This window comes from Corythoichthys intestinalis, chromosome 10, assembly GCF_030265065.1.
Source record: "Corythoichthys intestinalis isolate RoL2023-P3 chromosome 10, ASM3026506v1, whole genome shotgun sequence".
NCBI lineage: Eukaryota > Metazoa > Chordata > Actinopteri > Syngnathiformes > Syngnathidae > Corythoichthys > Corythoichthys intestinalis.
The window spans coordinates 8,611,734-8,631,744 of record NC_080404.1 but is presented as its reverse complement, the minus strand read 5'-3'; the positions used below and the strand labels follow the sequence as shown (position 1 = coordinate 8,631,744).

The 20,011-nt window shown below is 38.8% G+C and overlaps 1 protein-coding gene and 1 long non-coding RNA gene across 8 annotated transcripts in view; one reads left to right on the top strand and one right to left on the bottom strand.

Moving 5' to 3' along the window:
* Positions 1-20,011, top strand: part of LOC130922881 (dual specificity phosphatase 29-like) — a 112,515-nt gene that overhangs the window by 59,465 nt on the left and 33,039 nt on the right. For 2 of the 5 annotated variants that reach the window (XM_057848114.1, XM_057848111.1), the window contains exons 1-2: positions 8,249-8,667; positions 8,873-8,983. The exons of 2 other annotated variants lie outside the window; for them this stretch is intronic. Coding sequence is in view for 1 of the 3 variants with exons in the window: in XM_057848111.1 (XP_057704094.1) it covers positions 8,544-8,667; positions 8,873-8,983 (235 nt within the window). In the remaining 2 variants the exon portion in view is untranslated. Of the gene's footprint in view, positions 1-7,367; positions 7,456-8,248; positions 8,668-8,872; positions 8,984-20,011 lie in introns of those variants that run through there. One more of the 5 variants, XM_057848112.1, reaches the window with a different exon arrangement.
* On the bottom strand, positions 7,273-19,495 carry LOC130922884 (uncharacterized). Of its 3 annotated transcripts, none has more exons than XR_009064608.1 (4): positions 19,440-19,495; positions 8,354-8,410; positions 7,687-7,797; positions 7,273-7,595 (listed from the first exon to the last, which is right to left on the bottom strand). It is a non-coding gene; the product is annotated as an uncharacterized LOC130922884 (long non-coding RNA). The 3 variants fall into 3 exon arrangements; XR_009064607.1 differs by having other exon boundaries at positions 8,252-8,410; positions 19,440-19,468; XR_009064606.1 differs by lacking the exon at positions 19,440-19,495 and having other exon boundaries at positions 8,252-8,540.

Genomic DNA, 20,011 nt, shown 5'->3' with positions numbered 1-20,011 from the left:
GCAACATTGTTTCTGTCACCAGTGTTGTCACGGATTACTTAAAAAAGTCATTTAATAACTGATTACTGATTACACCTCAAAAAAGTAATCTAGTTACTTTACTGATTACTTTATTATCAAAGTAACTAAGTTACTTTAAAAGTAACTTATCAGTTACTTTTTACCAATTGTTCTCCTTTTGCTGCTTCAACATAAAAATAACAGAAAAAATATCATCGCGTGCAATTGAGTTTTTCACATAAGGCTTAATCTTTGAGTTAGCGGGGTTTAATTAGTCGATGGAGTTGATTTCAACCACCATTGACTCGCCCTTGCTTAGCCATTCCGGTGCCCTAGAACTAACAAATAACTGACGAACTGCACGAAATTTGTTTAAATGAAGTCGTTTTTTTTTTTTAAATCAAAATATGAGACATCAATTAACCATTCTAAGCTAAAAACGACAGACATTTTGAATAATTAATACAATTAATTACCTTCGTTTTATGTCTGGGTTGAAACAAAAGCGGTCACGCGACGTCTGTAAACTGAGGTTTTCAGGGTAAAACGGACAAATTAAAAATAGTTCGGAGACAATGTGCCATAAATCTGCTATGGCAGCATATAGACATATTGTTCTATCAAATACAACAGTTGTTTTTGCTTAAAATACAGCAGTTTATTTTAAAGAGGAGTGCAAGAGCAGAAACTGCTTTTTAAGTCTTGTCTGTGTTTTCCGCCATATATATATATATACTGGACTGTCTCAGAAAATTAGAATACACAATATTCTAATTTTTTGAGACAGTCCTGTGTATATATACAGGACTGTCTCAGGAAATTAGAATACACAATATTCTAATTTTCTGAGACAGTCCAGTATATATACAGTATTGGCCAAAAGTTTGGAGACACCTCAAAGGTGGATACTTTGAAGAATGTAGAATACAAAACCTGTTTTCAGTAATTTCACTTTTTTTTTGCCATTCCACATGTTCGTTCATAGTTTTGATGTCTTCAGTGAGAATTTACAATAGCAGTGAAAATATATAAAACGCAAAAATTTTTAAGTGTGTCCAAACTTTTGACTTTCTTTCAGTCTTCAACATGCTTCTCCCCCATTCCCACAAATGTAAAGCTCCGCTTATGATTTCAAACTCCAACTATAAAATGTACTTAATTACACATATTATAAAGGCTGGTTACAAACTGTAGATGTGCTGGCTGTCTCGTAACCTGTCGGCTTTGTTTTGAGTTTTTTCGTGTTGTGCTGTAATTCCAAGTGCTAACTTGTTGAATTGGATGTCGAGTTTTTAGCGGTTGACAGTTTTTCTGAGCCAGCGCAGTATGGACGTATATGTGAAGTAATGGCTGTATCTCCAGTGAGCAAATGCAGTCGTTTGTTGTATCTCTCCAGCTCCTTAACTGTTAGCATCCTGATAGGTAGCCAGGCTATGTGGCAGAAGGTGCGCACACAGCATGGTAATACACGTGACCCGTTTTGGGTTTTTTCCCCGAGAAAACGTGAGATGTGATGTCACTCCCAAACTCAAGAGCAGTATTTTCTATTCAAATGCTCTTCGTACATGACTACAGTATTCATCATTCTACATACAGTATGAGGCAACAACAAAATAGTAACGCACAGGCACTGAGGAAACTAACTTTAATCAGATTACTGGCTTGGAAAAAGGAACGCGTTAGATTGCTCGTTACTGATAGAAAGTAATCAGATTACAGTAACGCGTTACTGACAACACAGGTCATATGTTCACAATGTGTGAGATTTTCGTATTGTACGTGGAGTACGTCAGCTTGCAGTGGCATTGTTTGGGTGGTGTCGCTCATGTGAGATGTGCTATGCCTCTCCCTCCTCACTGGAGTTTAGAATGTATCTCAAGCTAGACTGCGCTCAATCTTGCTTGTTTGGAAACACGGTAAGATTTGTTTTCTGATCGTGGCAAGAGAGAACATTCAATGTTGCTTTGGCCTTTGAAGGTCTGTGCTGAGTGATCAGCAGATGCTATATGTAATTTTAGCATTAGCATAGCATTCGCGTTAGCATTAGCTTCAGAATGCTGGCCAGTCTAAAGCAGAGCCACTTGGGTTTTCTGGTCAGGAAGTCTAGTCTTTTTTTTTTTTTTTAACATAGAGTTCATGGTTTCCAGGTGGGTTTAATTGAAAATGTTTTTCCTGCTGAATGTGTATTATCATCACCAGGTTGGTGTTGTCCTTGTCGACACTGTAATATGTGCTCGTCTGTCTATGTTCATTGGAAATTGCTGGAAACCTTTTTTTTTCTTAACTAAAACTTTGAATTTTACGAACAAAAATATTTTGATTATCTGTTGACTAAAACGAGACAAAATTTGTCTGAGATCTCATTGACTAAAACTAGACTACCACGAAAACATTTTGAAATGACTAAAATATGACTAAGACTAAAATGTATTTTCATCCAAAAGAAAAAGACTAAGACAAAAATTAAAAGGGCTGGCAAAAAACTAAACTGGTCTGAACATGTCCTCATGACCTCACACATGCCTGTCATGTGAGAGCCTTAAAATGACAGTGATGTAATGTAACACCATTCTCTTCAACGTTCCTAAATGTTTCCAAGACGCAGCAACAGTCGCTACTGTCTTTTTGTACAGGAGTTGTCTCAAGGTTCTAAGAATCAAATGTGCGTGTCACGCTGATGTGGTGTCAAGGCAGGCCTAAAAATATCATGAGAAACACAGACAGGAGTTAGTATTCGTTCTCATGCCGACTGTCACGAAACACATGCAAACACTGAGGAGATCATTGCTCGTAAGTCCTGCTTGGAGACAAATCACAAATTTCCTGAAAGGTATGTTTTTTCTGCTGTTCTATTAAAGCTAATTCCACACCTGACAATTAGGTAAAAACAACTGTCAGACCTAATTCAACAAATTTTGTGTTTCCCGATGTAATTGAGCAAATTAATGATTTTCTGTGAGCATGAGTTGTGTTCTGAAGTTTGTGTATGCAACATAGTATTTGCCCTGCAATTGACTAGGGATAAGTACAGTGTGTAGTCTGCAGACGTAGGTAGTAACGCATTACATTTACGTTTGAGAAAAATTTACTTCTTAGAAGTAGTTTTCCACACAATACTTTTAACTTTTACTTGAGTAGATTTGTGAACAAGAAACGTTACTCTTACTCCGCTACTTTGGGCTACTCTAGAGTCGTTACATATTTCTTCAATATTCTACATATGGACTTTATTATTGCCAGAGATGCCGACAGTGGCCGTCTCACTTTCACCGATGAGCCATCGCAACATTAACCACATGACTCCATTATACCAATCGGAGGTAACAATGTTGTTCTATCATGCTCTTTGGACGGGTGATGTTTCAAGTAGGGATGTCCTGATCGCATATTTTTCCATATGAGTCCGACTCACCTGATTTTGAGAATATGCTGATACCGAGTCCCGGTCCGATACTGAAAAAAAAAGTGTTTTGTTTTTTATTTTTATTTTTTTTTCTAACAAAGATTTTAAACATGTTACTGTTCCACCATGCCACCTTCATAACGTGGATTATTTTTAAACAAGAATAATTTAGAAAAATGTATTCATTCATTTTCCGAGCTGCTTATCCTCCTGAGGTTTACAGGGGTGCTGGTGCCAACCAACTCTGGGCAGTAGGCGGGGTACACCCTGAAACTGCAAGCCAATCGCAGGGCACAAGGAGACAAAACACCATTCGCGCACACACTCATACCTAGGGACAATTTAGTGTGTTTGATCAGCCTACCATGCATGTTTTTGGGATGTGAGGAGAAAACAAGAGAACCTGGCAATAACCCACTTCAAGGGCAGGGAGAACATGCAAACTCCACACAGGAAAGCCGGAGCACTGGATTGAACCCTTGATCTCAGAAGTGTGAGGCGGAGATGTGAACCACTCCGCCAGGGAGAGGGCATAATAGCCAGCCTTGAGCCAGGTAAAGAGGGAAAAGAAAGATTGGGAAAAGTGGAAAGAAAATGAAAAAAAAAAAAATGCCGGATGTCTACGCAAACAGCAGAAAAGACGAGAAGAAGTCAACGGGAGGATGGGGGTGGGATGTGCCACTCGCTGGAATCGAACTACTGCTAGCCAGAACAGAAGTGACTTGCAGACACGTTTTTTTTTTCTTTTTTCCAAAGGTCCTAAATGTATGTATTAAGGAGAAATTTCAATTACAGTTACACTAAAAAATAAACAATGTATAATTGTGAAATAATTTTTTGAAAATTGCAATTTTGCAGCTCCAAAAATGTTTACAATGTAACGATAAAAGGACATTTATGTACCTCCATCATTATGTCATTTCAAACAAATAGCAATTATGCATGACCACATATATATCAATAGTAAAACCTGAAAATTATTCAACAACAAAAAATATCAACATTATGTATATCCAGAAACATTTATTATATAGGAAAAAAGTGGGAATTATTCACATCCGATATTATTTACAATATGCAACTTCAAGCAAATATTAAAATATCTAAGAAAACAAGTGGCAGTTATTCACAAGCAGCAAAAATTAAACAATATTTAGTTTTGAAAAAATGGCAATAATGTTTCCAAATTATATTTGCAATGGTAGGCACTTTAGAGCGTATTCCTCTACTCCTCTCTTGTTTGGCCAGAATCAGGACAATACAATTTCTAGGGGTGTAATGGTACACAAAAATCTCGGTTCGGTACGTACCTCGGTTTTGAAGTCATGGTTTGGTTCATTTTCGGTACAGTAAGAAAACAAAATGCAAAATATAAATGTACTAGTTGTTTATTACACACCTTTGTGCTTTCAACAATAGGATCATAAGTCTATACAAAGCTAGAATTCTGCTCAAAAAGTAGCGGGTATTTAAAGATAATCTAACAACAATTTGCCTTTCAGACCCCGCGTATTGGTCAGCTTTCTTTCTAAAAGAAAGAAGAAAAAAGAAGTTCTGTGCTAAAGAGAAAAGCAAACCCAATGACAAAGATTTTAACATGTATTTTACAAATGAAATGCCTCGATTAATAATTTTTTTTCTTATGAACGGTTTTCAAAAGCTTTATTGGTGGATTTTCTCAAGTTAAAGCGCCTCACAGAAATTAAAAAATGTAATTGTGTAAGCAGGATCTGTGTATTATTCTTATTATTTTAGCTAGTTTTAGCTAGCTGGTTTTAGTATTAGTTTTAGCTTATTTCAATTTATTTAAATGGGCTATTATTTATTTTATTATGTGTTTATATTTTACAAATGTGATGTAGTATTCATTTATATGGTATATTTTATGTTGTATAACGTTAATTCCCATGTGAACATTAGTTCCTACTTGTTTTGTTGTGGTATGAGGGTTTTGTATTGAACACGGGGCCGTATTGGTTATTATTATAGCAGAGAAGACAGCAGTAAATCAACAAAGACAAGTCAACTGTGCCCCGATCTACCACTCAAGAGATCTGATGGACTCAAAAAGTGGGTTACGATTGCATATTAGTTTGAATATCGACCGGATCCACCGTATTTTTACACGAGTGACTTCCGGTCTGCCCGATCCTAGCTACCGGTAGTAGTATTGACGCAGGAGGGTCCCGTCTCGCGTCAAATAATAAACTCTGCTGTTCTTTTCGCGTGCGTCGTGTTGAGCCGCTTCTGGGACGCGTCAAACAAGCGGCCTCACTGCGACTGGTGTGCATTGGCTGACTGCGTTCTAGCGGCGGCCACGTTGTCGCGCCGTTGACGTTTCTGGGTTGTACTATCCTACCATGTTGGTCCTCATTATAGTAGAAAAGACGGAGCAAATATAATCTACTCAAAGAAACTGTAACCCGATCGACTCACAGCCTCGAAAAGTAAGGGTTACATTACGTCAGAAACTCGTTCGTTACGCCTCCGTTCCGAACCGAGCACCACGTACCGAAATGGTTCAATACAAATACATGTACCGTTACACCCTTAACAATTTCCCTTTTACTTGGCTATGACCAGTGGAGCAGTTTTTTGCCTTTCCACATTTTTGCACTGGTATTGATGGTCTTTATATTGCCTATTCTTTGGGGCTTTCCCGCTTGCCTCTCGCTCCTGGCCTTCAAGAGTTAAAGAGTCTGTGAATAGGCAAGATTGTAGTCAGTATACGCCTATCAAATGTGAAACACACAAATAGACACAAACACTTATATCAGGAGTGGGGAACCTTTTTGGCTGAAAGAGCCATAAACACCACATATTTTTAAATGTTATTCCGTGAGAGCCATACAATATGTTTAAATCTAAAATACAAGTACTGTGTGCACTTTATGTAATTTCAACTCAACACTTTTAAAGTACAGTAAGTCTCTGAATTATTTTTAATAACATTGTTATGCTGTTGCTAATCAATGAAGAGTATTTATTACCTTTAATGAGACTTCTGGTACTGCTTGGTTTTGCTGATGGCTTTGTAGTCTGGTTGATACTTTGTGGGGTTAGGCTTCATGCAGGCGTTGAGAAACTTATGCATGAAGCACCATCAGTGAACACCGAAACAAGTTTATCCATGGGTAGATTTTTTTCTTTAGCAAAGTCAGTGAAGGACATGAATAAATCCTCCCCTCTTATTGTATCTTTCATCGTCAAAACCTTGCAATCACACTGAACTGGTATAAATAGCTTACATCTGTTGACTCATCCAAAGCAAGAAAAAAAAAACAGTGCCACATTTATGTCCCTATGTCCTGCTAAAAAGTACCATACTCCTAGTCTTTTTTTCTTTTTGCCATCTTCTGAAAAGGGTTTCTAAAATTAGATGACACCGCGGAAAAACGAAACTGAAAACGAGGAAAGTTTACTTCCTAATATCATGCACACATCGGCCGCTATTTTCGACAGCAAAATACGGCAACCCCACTTGAACAGTGTCTCTGCCTCATCTGCATTGCCTATGTGATTGATGGATAGATAAATAGAAAGATAGACACAACGACATGTATGTTTGCCACTTTCCCACTAAAATTACTGCGAACCGACTTTCTAGTCGCCGGTTGTAGTATATGGACTACGTGTCACATGATCACCCTGGGCTCACGCAGCCAATGGCATGCATGGGACTTGGGGGCATCTAACTAAACACATCTAGGTTGCTATTTAATGATATCTAATGCGAAGTGTGCAAGACTTAAGCATTAAAGCATTAAAAAAGTTAACATACGCCGCAAAAGTTACGTCTGCTCATTACTGCACAACACCAGAGTATGACCGGTGACCAACGCCGTTTCGCGCAATGCGCAAAAGAGTATAAAGAAACTTTTTTTTTTTTTTTAATAATTCAAGATTTGTCTGCGAGCCCGATGCAGATGTCAGAAGAGTCTATCTGGCTTGTGAACCATAGGTTCCGACCACTGACTTAGACACAATCCTTTCAGCTGCTTGCTGGGCAGGCACAGAACCAGCACACTTGTGAGAGGTTCTCCAGGGCCCAGGTAGGGTTTTCTTTTTTTATTTTAATGAATATGTTGGAAAAGCCTTGTCAGATGGACGTGACAGTTCGATTCAGGCCAACAAGAAACGTTGCTAGTTCATCCACTCCCTCCCAACCAGGGACATGGTCACAGCTCTTATGCTGAAAAAAAGCGCACAAAAACATTCTTACAAAACTTATGTTAAAGTAGAGATGAATTCACCAATGTGTCTGTGATCAAATTCAACTTTACTGGGGCTGATGTCCAAAGCCCACCTGAGTCCATGTCATCCAACGATTCTGCGGCCAGGGCTGTGAGAGACACAACTTTCAGATGTGGCCTCTTGGAGGAAGAAATGGAGGACTATGGTTTTAAATGAAACAGTGAAAGGTTACACCATGAGAAAAGTTTGATTGTAATAACACAAACAAGGTTAACCATAAACAACACATGTGGATAGATTAATAATCTTAATATAAATGCAATTAACATAAATAAATTGATCAATCCAACATTACAAATTGGCAGGTTTAACGATTTGTCAACCTACTCAAAAGCACTTATGTATTTAATAATATTAATAATGATAATTTTACTGAGCACTTTTTACAAAGCTCAAAGATGCTTTAAAATAAGAATAGAAACACAATGACGAAAATAAGAATAATAAAATATAAAAATAAAACAAGCATATAATTAGAAGTAAAAATTAAATGATAGAAAGAAAGAAAGAAAGAAAGAAAGAAAGAAAGAAAGAAAGAAAGAAAGAAAGAAAGAAAGAAAGAAAGAAAGAAAGAAAGAAAGAAAGAGAATTTACGTAAATCTTCCATAAAGGCGTCTCAATCGATGTTGTTTGCCGCGTTTCTTCTGTACTCGCTCGTGATTGGCTGTGCCAACTATGACTCATCTTCGTACTTACTCATGATTGGCTGTTGCTACCTTGACTCACTTGCCCCATCCGCTCTCCCGATTGGCTCTTTGTAATAGAAAGACATCAAAGAAGATAAAAAATATATAAATATAAAAGATAAATACTGGCCATTTTGTTTTGTCTCGCATTATGGTCTAAAAAATCATCAGTCAATATTCTAGTCGTCTCAGCATTCAAAATGTCCGCGAGACCGGCAAAGTTTCATGAAAATCTTTGTGGAGTGAAGGAGGAGCCCCCACGTTACCGACACTCGACTGTGTGCAAACTAATGCACGCTAAGGTGGTTCTTCACAGACTTGAAGGTGGGTTACTTTTTATGATAAGTATACTGTAAATTACAGACACGTTGATGAGAATGCATTTTTAATGTTAACAGTACTCCTGTCAAGGAATTTTAATCTTTAATCGCAGTTAATGTGATGTCAAGCACTTTGAATGACCTTTGTGCTGGATTGGAAGACAAACCACGTGCAAATGAAGAAATAAGATTTGTTTGTTGTCTTGTAGATCTATATGTCAGCAAAGCCCATTATCCTGAGCACCAGGAGTCTGCATGCATCAAAGAAGAGCAGGAAGAGTCGCCATCCATCAAAGAGGAAGAGTTCGTACACATTGAAGGTCATCCCAAGCATTGCTTTTACCTCATTAGTACAGAAATGTTGATTAGTTTGGAACCAAACTGAGCTTCACCAAAGTTGAATAATTTATGAACTGCAGTTTATTTATTTATTTATTATTATTCTTTAAAAAAATAAAAAAATTAAAAAAATAAAAAAATCGGCTAAGAACCACTGAGTGGAATTTAATTTCATCAAGAAAGTCAAAAGTCCAGACAATTGATCAATATTACTTCTTAATTATAACCCATTAGCACCTGGGCCTATTTTGGCCAAATTTGCACCCCTTTGATGTTGCCTTTATATTTCAAAGAAAAACTAGGCCTGCAAGCAGGACTGAACGGGCCCTCGCGATCTAGCGCAACTCGGACGTCACGCAACTCGGACTGTGTGCAGGTCAGGGCGGTGGCAGATCCTCCTCTCTAATCATCTCATTAGAACCTAACATGCTCGAAAGTCGCCTATTTACATTCCCACACCCAAGAGATAAAAACCCCTATTGGAGAAAGTACTACAAAAAAGGAGCCACTACTGAGCTGTGCAGCCAAGCCCTTATTCAAAACTAAAATTAATCTTCTAACTGGGCCAATTCGACCAAGTGTGCCAACTATTGTGGCTCTATAAGCTGCCTGAGTCTCTGAAAAAAAATATTTCCTTTAAATGGCGAACAAAGGGTCGTCACGGCAACAGACAGAGACACGTGGACATGGGCCGTAAATAAGTATTTTAATAGGTCTTGAAACTACAATGACCAACCTGAAAAGAACTGGACATGTATTGGAAAAACGAGTGACTTTCTATTGCCACTAGTTGGCGCTGTAGGGTTGATGCAAATGACCCCTACAAGGCCCTTCAGGGTATGACTCTCAACAAGCACGGGAAGTTTGGCGCAGATATGTTGTATATCTGCCGAGTTATGACTGTTCAAAGTTTTTGGAGAGAAAAATTGTTGACAGTCATTTTCACTTTCCTGTTTGGACCCCTCCGCTTCAACGAAACTTCAATATTTTTCATCAGGCACCTGAACACAGGTCTTAAGGCTTCCCTTTTGCAGGTTTGAGGTAGATTGATTTTTTCCCTTTAGAGGAGGAGTGTGTCCCGTAAAAAAGGGCATTTCCTGTTCCCACTAGGAGGCGCCAGGCACAAATGGTAAATTTTCAATCCAGTCCTGCTCAGGCTAGTATACCTCACACACATGCCAGATTTAAAATAGATTGAACGTTGTATGAGGGAGTTATCAGTCATTTTCCGAATTCGGTGTTTTGGCGAAAAAATGGCCGACTTTGGCACCCCGCCCAGGTCAGGCCCGTGAATGAAAACACACCATTTTTATAACTTAAGATTTCATATGCCTCATGAACAGGCTCGCCAATTTTGAGAATGATCAAACTAATTCCCTAGGTGCCAAGGTGTAAAATGTGCACACTGTAAATCGATAAAAATTTCACATTCAATCCAAAATACCCGATTTCCTGTAGGATTTGGAATGTGTGTGCAAGAGACTTTTTGGAGCAGTTTTGCACAAAGTTTTGACTCTCCAAATTTCATCACTCTATGTTAGAAAAACCTAAATGGAGAGGCCTTTTTGAAAATTTCAAGGGGGCGCCACTGAGCCATTTTGTTAAATTTTTTCGTAACGTTGCAAGATTATCGAACGTTATCCAAAGCCGCATGTATGTGCAAATTTTGGTGAGTTTTTATGCATATTCAAGCCTCCAAATGTAAACTCTTACTGTGAACCCATGAAAATTTCACATTCGATCCAAAATACCCAATTTCCTGTTGGATTTGGAATATGGGTGCAAGAGACTTTTTGGAGCAGTTTTGCATAAGGTATCTACTCCCCAAATTTCCTTGCTCTATGTTGAAAAAACCCAATAGGAAAGGCCTTTTTTAAAACTTCTTTCTTTCGCCACTAGTTGGCACTGTAGAGTTGATGCAAATGACCCCTACAAGAACCTTCAGGGTATGACTCTCAACAAACACGGAAAGTTTGGCGCAGATATGTTGCATATCTGCCGAGTTATGACTGTTCAAAATTTTTGGCGAGACAAATTGTTGACGGTCATTTTCACTTCCAGTTTGGACCTCTCCGCTTCAACGAAACCTCAATATTTTTTATCAGGGACCTGAACACATGTCTTGAGGCTCCCCTGAAACAGGTTTGAGGTCAATAGATTTTTTTCCCTTGGAGGAGGAGCCTGTCTCGTAAAGAAGGCCATTTCCTGTTCCCACTAGGGGGCGCCAGGCCTAATGGGTAATATTTCAATGCAGTCGTGTTCAGGCTGGGATATCTCATATACATGCTAGAAATGAAAAAGATTGAACGTTGTATCACGGAGTTTTTAATCATTTTCTGAATTTGGTATTTTGCCCAAAAATGGCCGACTTTGGGACCACGCCCAGGCCCGACCCTTGAGTGAAAACACACCATTTTGAAAACTTAAGATCTCATATGTCTCCTGAATACTCTGACCAATTTTGAAGACGATCCAACTATTTTCTTCAGCGACAAGGTCTCAAATGTAAATCGATAAAATTTCACATTTGATCCAAAATTTCCGACTTCCTGTTGGATTTGGAATATGGGTGCAAGAGACTTTTTGGAGCAGTTTTGCACAATGTATCGACTCGCCAAATTTCATCGTTCTACGTTGAAAAAACCTAATAGGAAAGGCCTTTTTGAAAATTTCAAGGGGGCGCCACTGAGCGATTTTGTTAAATTTTTTTGTAGATTATCAAAATTTACGCAAAGTTGCATGTATGTGCAAATTTTGGTGAGTTTTCGTGCATGTTCAGGCCTCCAAATGTAAACCCCAACTGTGAACCGATAAAAATTTCACATTTGATCCAAAATATCCGATTTCCTGTTGGATTTGGAATATGGGTGCAAGAGGCTTTTTTGAACAGTTAGGCATAAGGTATCTACTCCCCAAATTTCATTGCTCTACGTTGAAAACCTGAGAGGAGAGGCCTTTTTGAAAATTTTAAGGGTAAAGGGGGCGCCACTGAGCCATTTTTTGACATTTTTTCAAAACGACACAAGATTATCGAAATTTACGCGAAGCGGCACGTATGTGCAAATTTTGGTGACTTTTCGTGCATGTTCAGGCCTCCAAATTGGCCATTTTCATTTGCCCTGAAAAAAGAAGAATAATAATAATAACTAGGCCTGCAAGCAGGACTGAACGGGCCCTCGCAATCTAGCGCAACTCGGACGTCATGCAACTCGGACAGTGTGCAGGTCAGGGTGGTGGCAGATCGTCCTCTCTAATCATCTCGTTAGAACCTAACATGCGCGAAAGTTGCCTCTTTACATTCACACACCTAAGAGATAAAAACCCCTATTGGACAGAGGACTACAAAAAAGGAGCGAATAAAGGGTCATCACAGCAACAGACAGAGACATGTGGACATGGGCCGTAAAATAAGTATTTTAAAAGGTCTTGAAACTACAATGACCAACCTGAAAAGAATTGGACATATATTTTAAAAAATGAGTGACTTTCTATTGCCACTAGTTGGCGCTGTAGGGTTGATGCAAATGACCCCTACAGGACCCTTCAGACTATGACTCAACAAGCACGATATGTTTGGCGCAGATATGTTGTAGAAGTTATGACTGTTCAAAACTTGTGGTGAGACGAAATGGCTTCAGTCATTTTTACTTCTCCTGTTGGACCCTTCTGCTTCAACCAAACCTCAGTATTTTTCATCAGGCACCTGAACACATGTCTTAAGGCTCCCCTGATGCAGGTTTGAGGTGAATAGATTTTTTTTCCTTGGAGGAGGAGCCTGTTTCGTAAAAAAGGCATTTCCTGTTCCCACTAGGGGGCGCTAGGCCTAATGAGTAATATTTCAATGCACTCGTGTTAAGGGTGGGATCCCGCACATACATGCCAGATATGAAAAAGATTGAACGTTGTTTCAAGGAGCTATTAGTCCTTTACTGAATTTGTCATTTTGCCGAAAAAATGGCCGACTTTGGCACCACGCCCAGGTCAGACCCATGAATGAAAACGCACCATTTTGAAAAGTTTAGATTTCATATGTCTCCTGAATTGTCTAACCAATTTTGAAGATGATCCAACTGATTCCCTCTGTGACAAGGTCTCAAATGTGCACCCTGTTAATTGATAAAAATTTCACATTCGATCCAAAATACCCGATTTCCTGTTGGGTTTGGAATATGGGTGCAAGAGACTTTTTGGAGCAGTTTTTCACAAGGTATCGACTCCCCAAATTTCATTACTCTACGTTAAAAAAACCTAATAGGAAACGCCTTTTTGAAAAATTCAAGGGGGCGCCACTGAGCCATTTTGTTACATTTTTTTGTAACGTTGCAAGATTATCGAAATCCACACAAAGCCGCATGTATGTGCAAAATTTGGTGAGTTTTCGTGCATGTCCAGGCCTCCAAATGTAAACTGGACTAGAAATGGACAGAAATTTCACATTCGATCCAAAATACCCGATTTTCTGTTGGATTTGGAATATGGGTGCAAGAGGCTTTTTTGAGCAGTTAGGCATAAGGTATCTACTCCCCAAATTTCATTGCTCTACGTTGAAAAAACCCAATAGGAAAGGCCTTTTTTAAAACTCCTTTCTGTCGCCACTAGTTGGCACTGTAGAGTTGATGCAAATGACCCCTACAGGACCCTTCAGGGTATGACTCTCAACAAGCATGGGAAGTTTGGCGCAGATATGTTGTATATCTGCTGAGTTATGACTGTTCAAAGTATTTTGCGAGACAAATTGTTGACGATCATTTTCACTTTCATGTTTGGACCCCTCCGCTTCAACGAAACCTCAATATTTTTCATCAGGCACCTGAACACAGGTCTTAAGGCTCCCCTGATGCAGGTTTGAGGTCAACAGATTTTTTTCCCTTGGAGGAGGAACCTGTCTCGTAAAAAAAGGCATTTCCTGTTCTCACTAGGGGGCGCTAGGCCTAATGGGTAATATATCAATGCAGTCGTGTTCAGGCTGGGATGCCGCATATACATGGCAGATATGAAAAAGATTGAAAGTTCTGTCAAGGAATTATTAGTCATTTACTGAATTCGGTGTTTTGCCGAAAAAATGGCCGACTTTGGCACCACGCCCAGGTCAGACCCGTGAATGAAAACACACCATTTTAGAAACTTAAGATCTCATATGTCTCCTGAACAGTCTCACCAATTGTGAAGATGATCCAACTAACTCCCTCGGCGAAAAGGTCTCAAATGTGCACCCTGTAAATCGATAAAAATTTCATATTCGATCCAAAATAACCGATTTCCTGTTGGATTTGGAATATAGGTGCCAATGCTTTTTTGAAGCGGTTTTAGACAAGGTATAGACTCCCCAAATTTCATTGCTCTACGCTGACAAACCCTAATGTTATAGGCCAATTTTAAAATTTCAAGGGGACTGACCACTGAGCCATTTTGTTACATTTTTTTGCAACGTTGTTAAATTATCGAAATTTACAATTTTCCGCACGTATGTGCAAATTTTGGTGACTTTTCGCGCATGTTCAGGCCTCCAAATTGGCCGTTTTCATTTGCCCTGAAAAAAAAAAAAATAAAAAATAATAATCCTTTGCAAAACAATAGGGCCTTCGCACGCCTAGTGCTCGGGCCCTAATAAATCAGAAGTCAAAACACCACTATGTATTAAGATTTTGTTTTTATGGGGTAATAATTACAAAACGTGTTTTTCCCCAATTTATTCCAATTTAAAGAGGAAACAATGCAAGACTGTGACTTGAATATGCATTCATTTATCCATCTTCTAGCACAGCATATGAAATTGAGCTAATCATAGTTACCTATGGGTAGGAGAAGCAGGGTCACCAGCATATCACAGAGAACATACAGTACACAAATAAAATGTCCGTTTTACAGCCACACATACAATATGGACAGTGGTCAGCTATCCTAATTCTTTTTTACAGTGTAAAATTTAATTAATTTACATTGCCCTCGCAGCGTGATGCACGCATATCATCTTTGAAGCCTTGTCACATTGTAATTATGTTACCCACGTGCCGCTAATTGGTCTCGTTTGAACGTTGAGGTCCACGCTTGTTTTTACTTAAAGTCACTCAACAAAGTAGAACAGGAGATAATGTCATTTAAGTTTTAAAGTTTTATTACTCTCATAATAAAATATTAAAATGCTACATGGACTATGTGTTTATGTCCGTATTTCCATCATTTCTTGTCCTTTTCAAAACGGAGAGCACCGCGAAAACTACATATCCCAGGAGCCATTGTGAGGTCACAAAGGAAGGAGGAAAATTTTGAATATAATGGTGAGCGAGGCACCACCTAACAAGAGGGCGGCGAGGTAGCGAGCGGCGGTCAGTTGGATTGAGTGAGTGAAAGATTGGATTGAGTGAGTGAAAGAATCGAAAACTAAATTCAGCGCAAGCAGTTGCATTATTTCATCAACTTGAGGAAGAGGATGGGCCAGATTTGTTGTTGTTTTCTTCGGATGAGTCGGCGAGTGAGAAGAGTGACAGCGGTGCGCAATGGGTGGAAGGGGAACCGACATCCCCTGGAAGTGTGAGCTGTGTGACGTAGCCCCGTGTCTTGTTCCAGGACGAAACTGAGTGGCATACCTGAATAAATTGAACTGAACTGGTTTATTGTAAATATTTTTGAAGATACTTTTTTCCAATGTTACACTTTTTTTCCCCACAGTCTTTTCAATTTGTATATACATGTGTGTGTTTGAAAAACGTGATTGTATTTAAATACATAGGTGGAGTTTGACTACAAGTTGATGACCCCGAAACACAGTGTCAGCAAAAAAAAAAATTACAAGAATATTTATAACTAGCGCAACTCGGACGTCACGCAACTCGGACTGTGTGCAGGTCAGGGTGGTGGCAGATCCTCCTCTCTAATCATCTCATTAGAACCTAACATGCTCGAAAGTCGCCTATTTACATTCCCACACCCAAGAGATAAAAACCCCTATTGGAGAGAGTACTACAAAAAAGGAGCCACTACTGAGCTGTGCAGCCAAGCCCTTATTCAAAACCAAAATTAATCTTCTAACTGGGCCAATTCGACCAAGTGTGCCAACTATTGTGGCTCTATAAGCTCCCTGAGTCTCTGAAAAAAAATATTTCCTTTAAATGGCGAACAAAGGGTCGTCACGGCAACAGACAGAGACACGTGGACATGGGCCGTAAAAAAAGTATTTTAATAGGTCTTGAAACTACAATGACCAACATGAAAAGAACTGGACATGTTTTGGAAAAACGAGTGACTTTCTATCGCCACTAGTTGGCGCTGTAGGGTTGATGCAAATGACCCCTACAAGGCCCTTCAGGGTATGACTCTCAACAAGCACGGGAAGTTTGGCGCAGATATCTTGTATATCTGCCGAGTTATGACTGTTCAAAGTTTTTGGAGAGAAAAATTGTTGACAGTCATTTTCACTTTCCTGTTTGGACCCCTCCGCTTCAACGAAACTTCAATATTTTTCATCAGGCACCTGAAGACAGGTCTTAAGGTTTCCCTTATGCAGGTTTGAAGTAGATTGATTTTTTCCCTTTAGAGGAGGAGTGTGTCCCGTAAAAAAGGGCATTTCCTGTTCCCACTAGGAGGCGCCAGGCACAAATGGTAAATTTTCAATCCAGTCCTGCTCAGGCTGGTATACCTCACACACATGCCAGATTTAAAATAGATTGAACGTTGTATGAGGGAGTTATCAGTCATTTTCCGAATTCGGTGTTTTGGCGAAAAAATGGAAGAATTTGGCGCCCCGCCCAGGTCAGGCCCGTGAATGAAAACACACCATTTTTATAACTTAAGATTTCATATGCCTCATGAACAGTCTCACCAATTTTGAGAATGATCAAACTAATTCCCTAGGTGCCAAGGTGTAAAATGTGCACACTGTAAATCGATAAAAAGTTCACATTCAATCCAAAATACCCGATTTCCTGTAGGATTTGGAATGTGTGTGCAAGAGACTTTTTGGAGCAGTTTTGCACAAAGTTTTGACTCTCCAAATTTCATCACTCTATGTTAGAAAAACCTAAATGGAGAGGCCTTTTTGAAAATTTCAAGGGGGCGCCACTGAGCCATTTTGTTAAATTGTTTCGTAACGTTGCAAGATTATCGAACGTTATCCAAAGCCGCATGTATGTGCAAATTTTGGTGAGTTTTTATGCATATTCAAGCCTCCAAATGTAGACTCTTACTGTGAACCCATGAAAATTTCACATTCGACCCAAAATACCCGATTTCCTGTTGGATTTGGAATATGGGTGCAAGAGACTTTTTGGAGCAGTTTTGCATAAGGTATCTACTCCCCAAATTTCCTTGCTCTATGTTGAAAAAACCCAATAGGAAAGGCCTTTTTTAAAACTTCTTTCTGTCGCCACTAGTTGGCACTGTAGAGTTGATGCAAATGACCCCTACAAGAACCTTCAGGGTATGACTCTCAACAAACACGGAAAGTTTGGCGCAGATATGTTGCATATCTGCCGAGTTATGACTGTTCAAAATTTTTGGCGAGACAAATTGTTGACGGTCATTTTCACTTCCAGTTTGGACCTCTCCGCTTCAACGAAACCTCAATATTTTTCATCAGGGACCTGAACACATGTCTTGAGGCTCCCCTGAAACAGGTTTGAGGTCAATAGATTTTTTTCCCTTGGAGGAGGAGCCTGTCTCGTAAAGAAGGCCATTTCCTGTTCCCACTAGGGGGCGCCAGGCCTAATGGGTAATATTTCAATGCAGTCGTGTTCAGGCTGGGATATCTCATATACATGCTAGAAATGAAAAAGATTGAACGTTGTATCACGGAGTTTTTAATCATTTTCTGAATTTGGTTTTTTGCCCAAAAATGGCCGACTTTGGGACCACGCCCAGGTCAGACCCTTGAGTGAAAACTCACCATTTTGAAAACTTAAGATCTCATATGTCTCCTGAATAGTCTGACCAATTTTGAAGACGATCCAACTATTTTCTTCAGCGACAAGGTCTCAAATGTAAATCGATAAAATTTCACATTTGATCCAAAATTTCTGGCTTCCAGTTGGGTTTGGAATATGGGTGCAAGAGACTTTTTGGAGCAGTTTTGCACAATGTATCGACTCGCCAAATTTCATCGTTCTACGTTGAAAAAACCTAATAGGAAAGGCCTTTTTGAAAATTTCAAGGGGGCGCCACTGAGCCATTTTGTTAAATTTTTTTGTAGATTATCAAAATTTACGCAAAGTTGCATGTATGTGCAAATTTTGGTGAGTTTTCGTGCATGTTCAGGCCTCCAAATGTAAACTCAAACTGTGAACCGATAAAAATTTCACATTTGATCCAAAATATCCGATTTCCTGTTGGATTTGGAATATGGGTGCAAGAGGCTTTTTTGAACAGTTAGGCATAAGGTATTTACTCCCCAAATTTCATTGCTCTACGTTGAAAACCTGAGAGGAGAGGCCTTTTTGAAAATTTTAAGGTTCAAGGGGGCGCCACTGAGCCATTTTTTGACATTTTTTCAAAACGACACAAGATTATCGAAATTTACGCAAAGCCGCACGTTTGTGCAAATTTTGGTGACTTTTCGTGCATGTTCAGGCCTCCAAATTGGCCATTTTCATTTGCCCTGAAAAAAGAAGAATAATAATAATAATAATAATAATAATAATAATAATAATAATAATAATAATAATCCTTTGCAAAACAATAGGGCCTTCGCACGCTTAGTGCTCGGGCCCTAATAATAATAATAATAATAATAATAATAATAATAATAATAATCCTTTGCAAAACAATAGGGCCTTCGCACGTCTAGTGCTCGGGCCCTAAAAATGTTCACAATGGCCAGGCTAGGTCCTTTTTTTCAGGACACCCTGATAACCTTTAAATCCAAACTGTTGTTTTCTTCACTGACAAATCATAATCAACATTCTGGACCCAAAAAGACCCCCAAAAAATCCCAAAATCTTTTGTCAAAATTTGTAATGCTGATGTCCCATTGTCAACCAAACATGCTTGACCAACCGTTTTGAAGCTTGATAATATTTATTGAACTTATTAGATAAACAGTCAACAGAAAAAAACAAGACTGAATTGTTTTATGTTTGACAATTCAACACAACCAGCAGGTATGGTCATAGGCGTTTTTGGCCTTTACACATTCTCTGGTCAAAACAGGCTATATACAGTGCAAAATAGAGTAAATATTTATGTATTTATATGGCGGAAAACACTCAGTTGATTTGAAGTTCCACTCTGAGACCCCCAATTTGGCCAACTTTCAAAATTATGTGATATGCATGTGTAATACATCATTGGAAAGCTTAAAATCTCAATTTTCTGGGCGAAGAAAATTTTTCAACGGGAGGGCAATTAAAAAAAATTTTAAACAGCAAAACCATATCTGGAGGTGAGAGCACATGAGAGCAGAATTACAGACGCTATGACTTTAACGAGATATTATCGCGTACTTACCTTGTTTCGATCCAAAAACTCCATGTAGCATGTATCACAGAGTGTCAAGACACAGCTGTGAATGGCCACAGCCGGCTTTTATGGGTGAAACATGGTAATATAACAAAGGTCTCGATGCAGAAATCGCAGACAACAAAGGAGTGGTCGAGATGTTCTTTTTCATATATTTACCCTTTTAAACGTTATTTTTCAATTTTTCTTTGTTCAGATTGATTGTGACAGTGACAAAAAAAATACAATTAAGCAATAGTTATGAGGTAGATATCCGTGACTTTTTTACAGACACCATTTTTTTCATTGTGACTTGTTTAAAAGTTTAAAATACACGAGTGAATAATTTTTTTAAAGTCATTAATGAAATATTAGACATCAATTAATGATTCTAAGCTACAAATGACAGACATTTCAAATAATACATATAATTATTTTACCTTCTTTTTTGGCTTGTTTGAAACAAAAGCGGTTGCGCATAGTCTGTAAACTGGGGTTTCCAGGGTATAACAGACAAATTAAAAATAGTTCGGGGGCTTAATGCGCCATGAATCTGCTATGGCAGCATATAGACATAATGT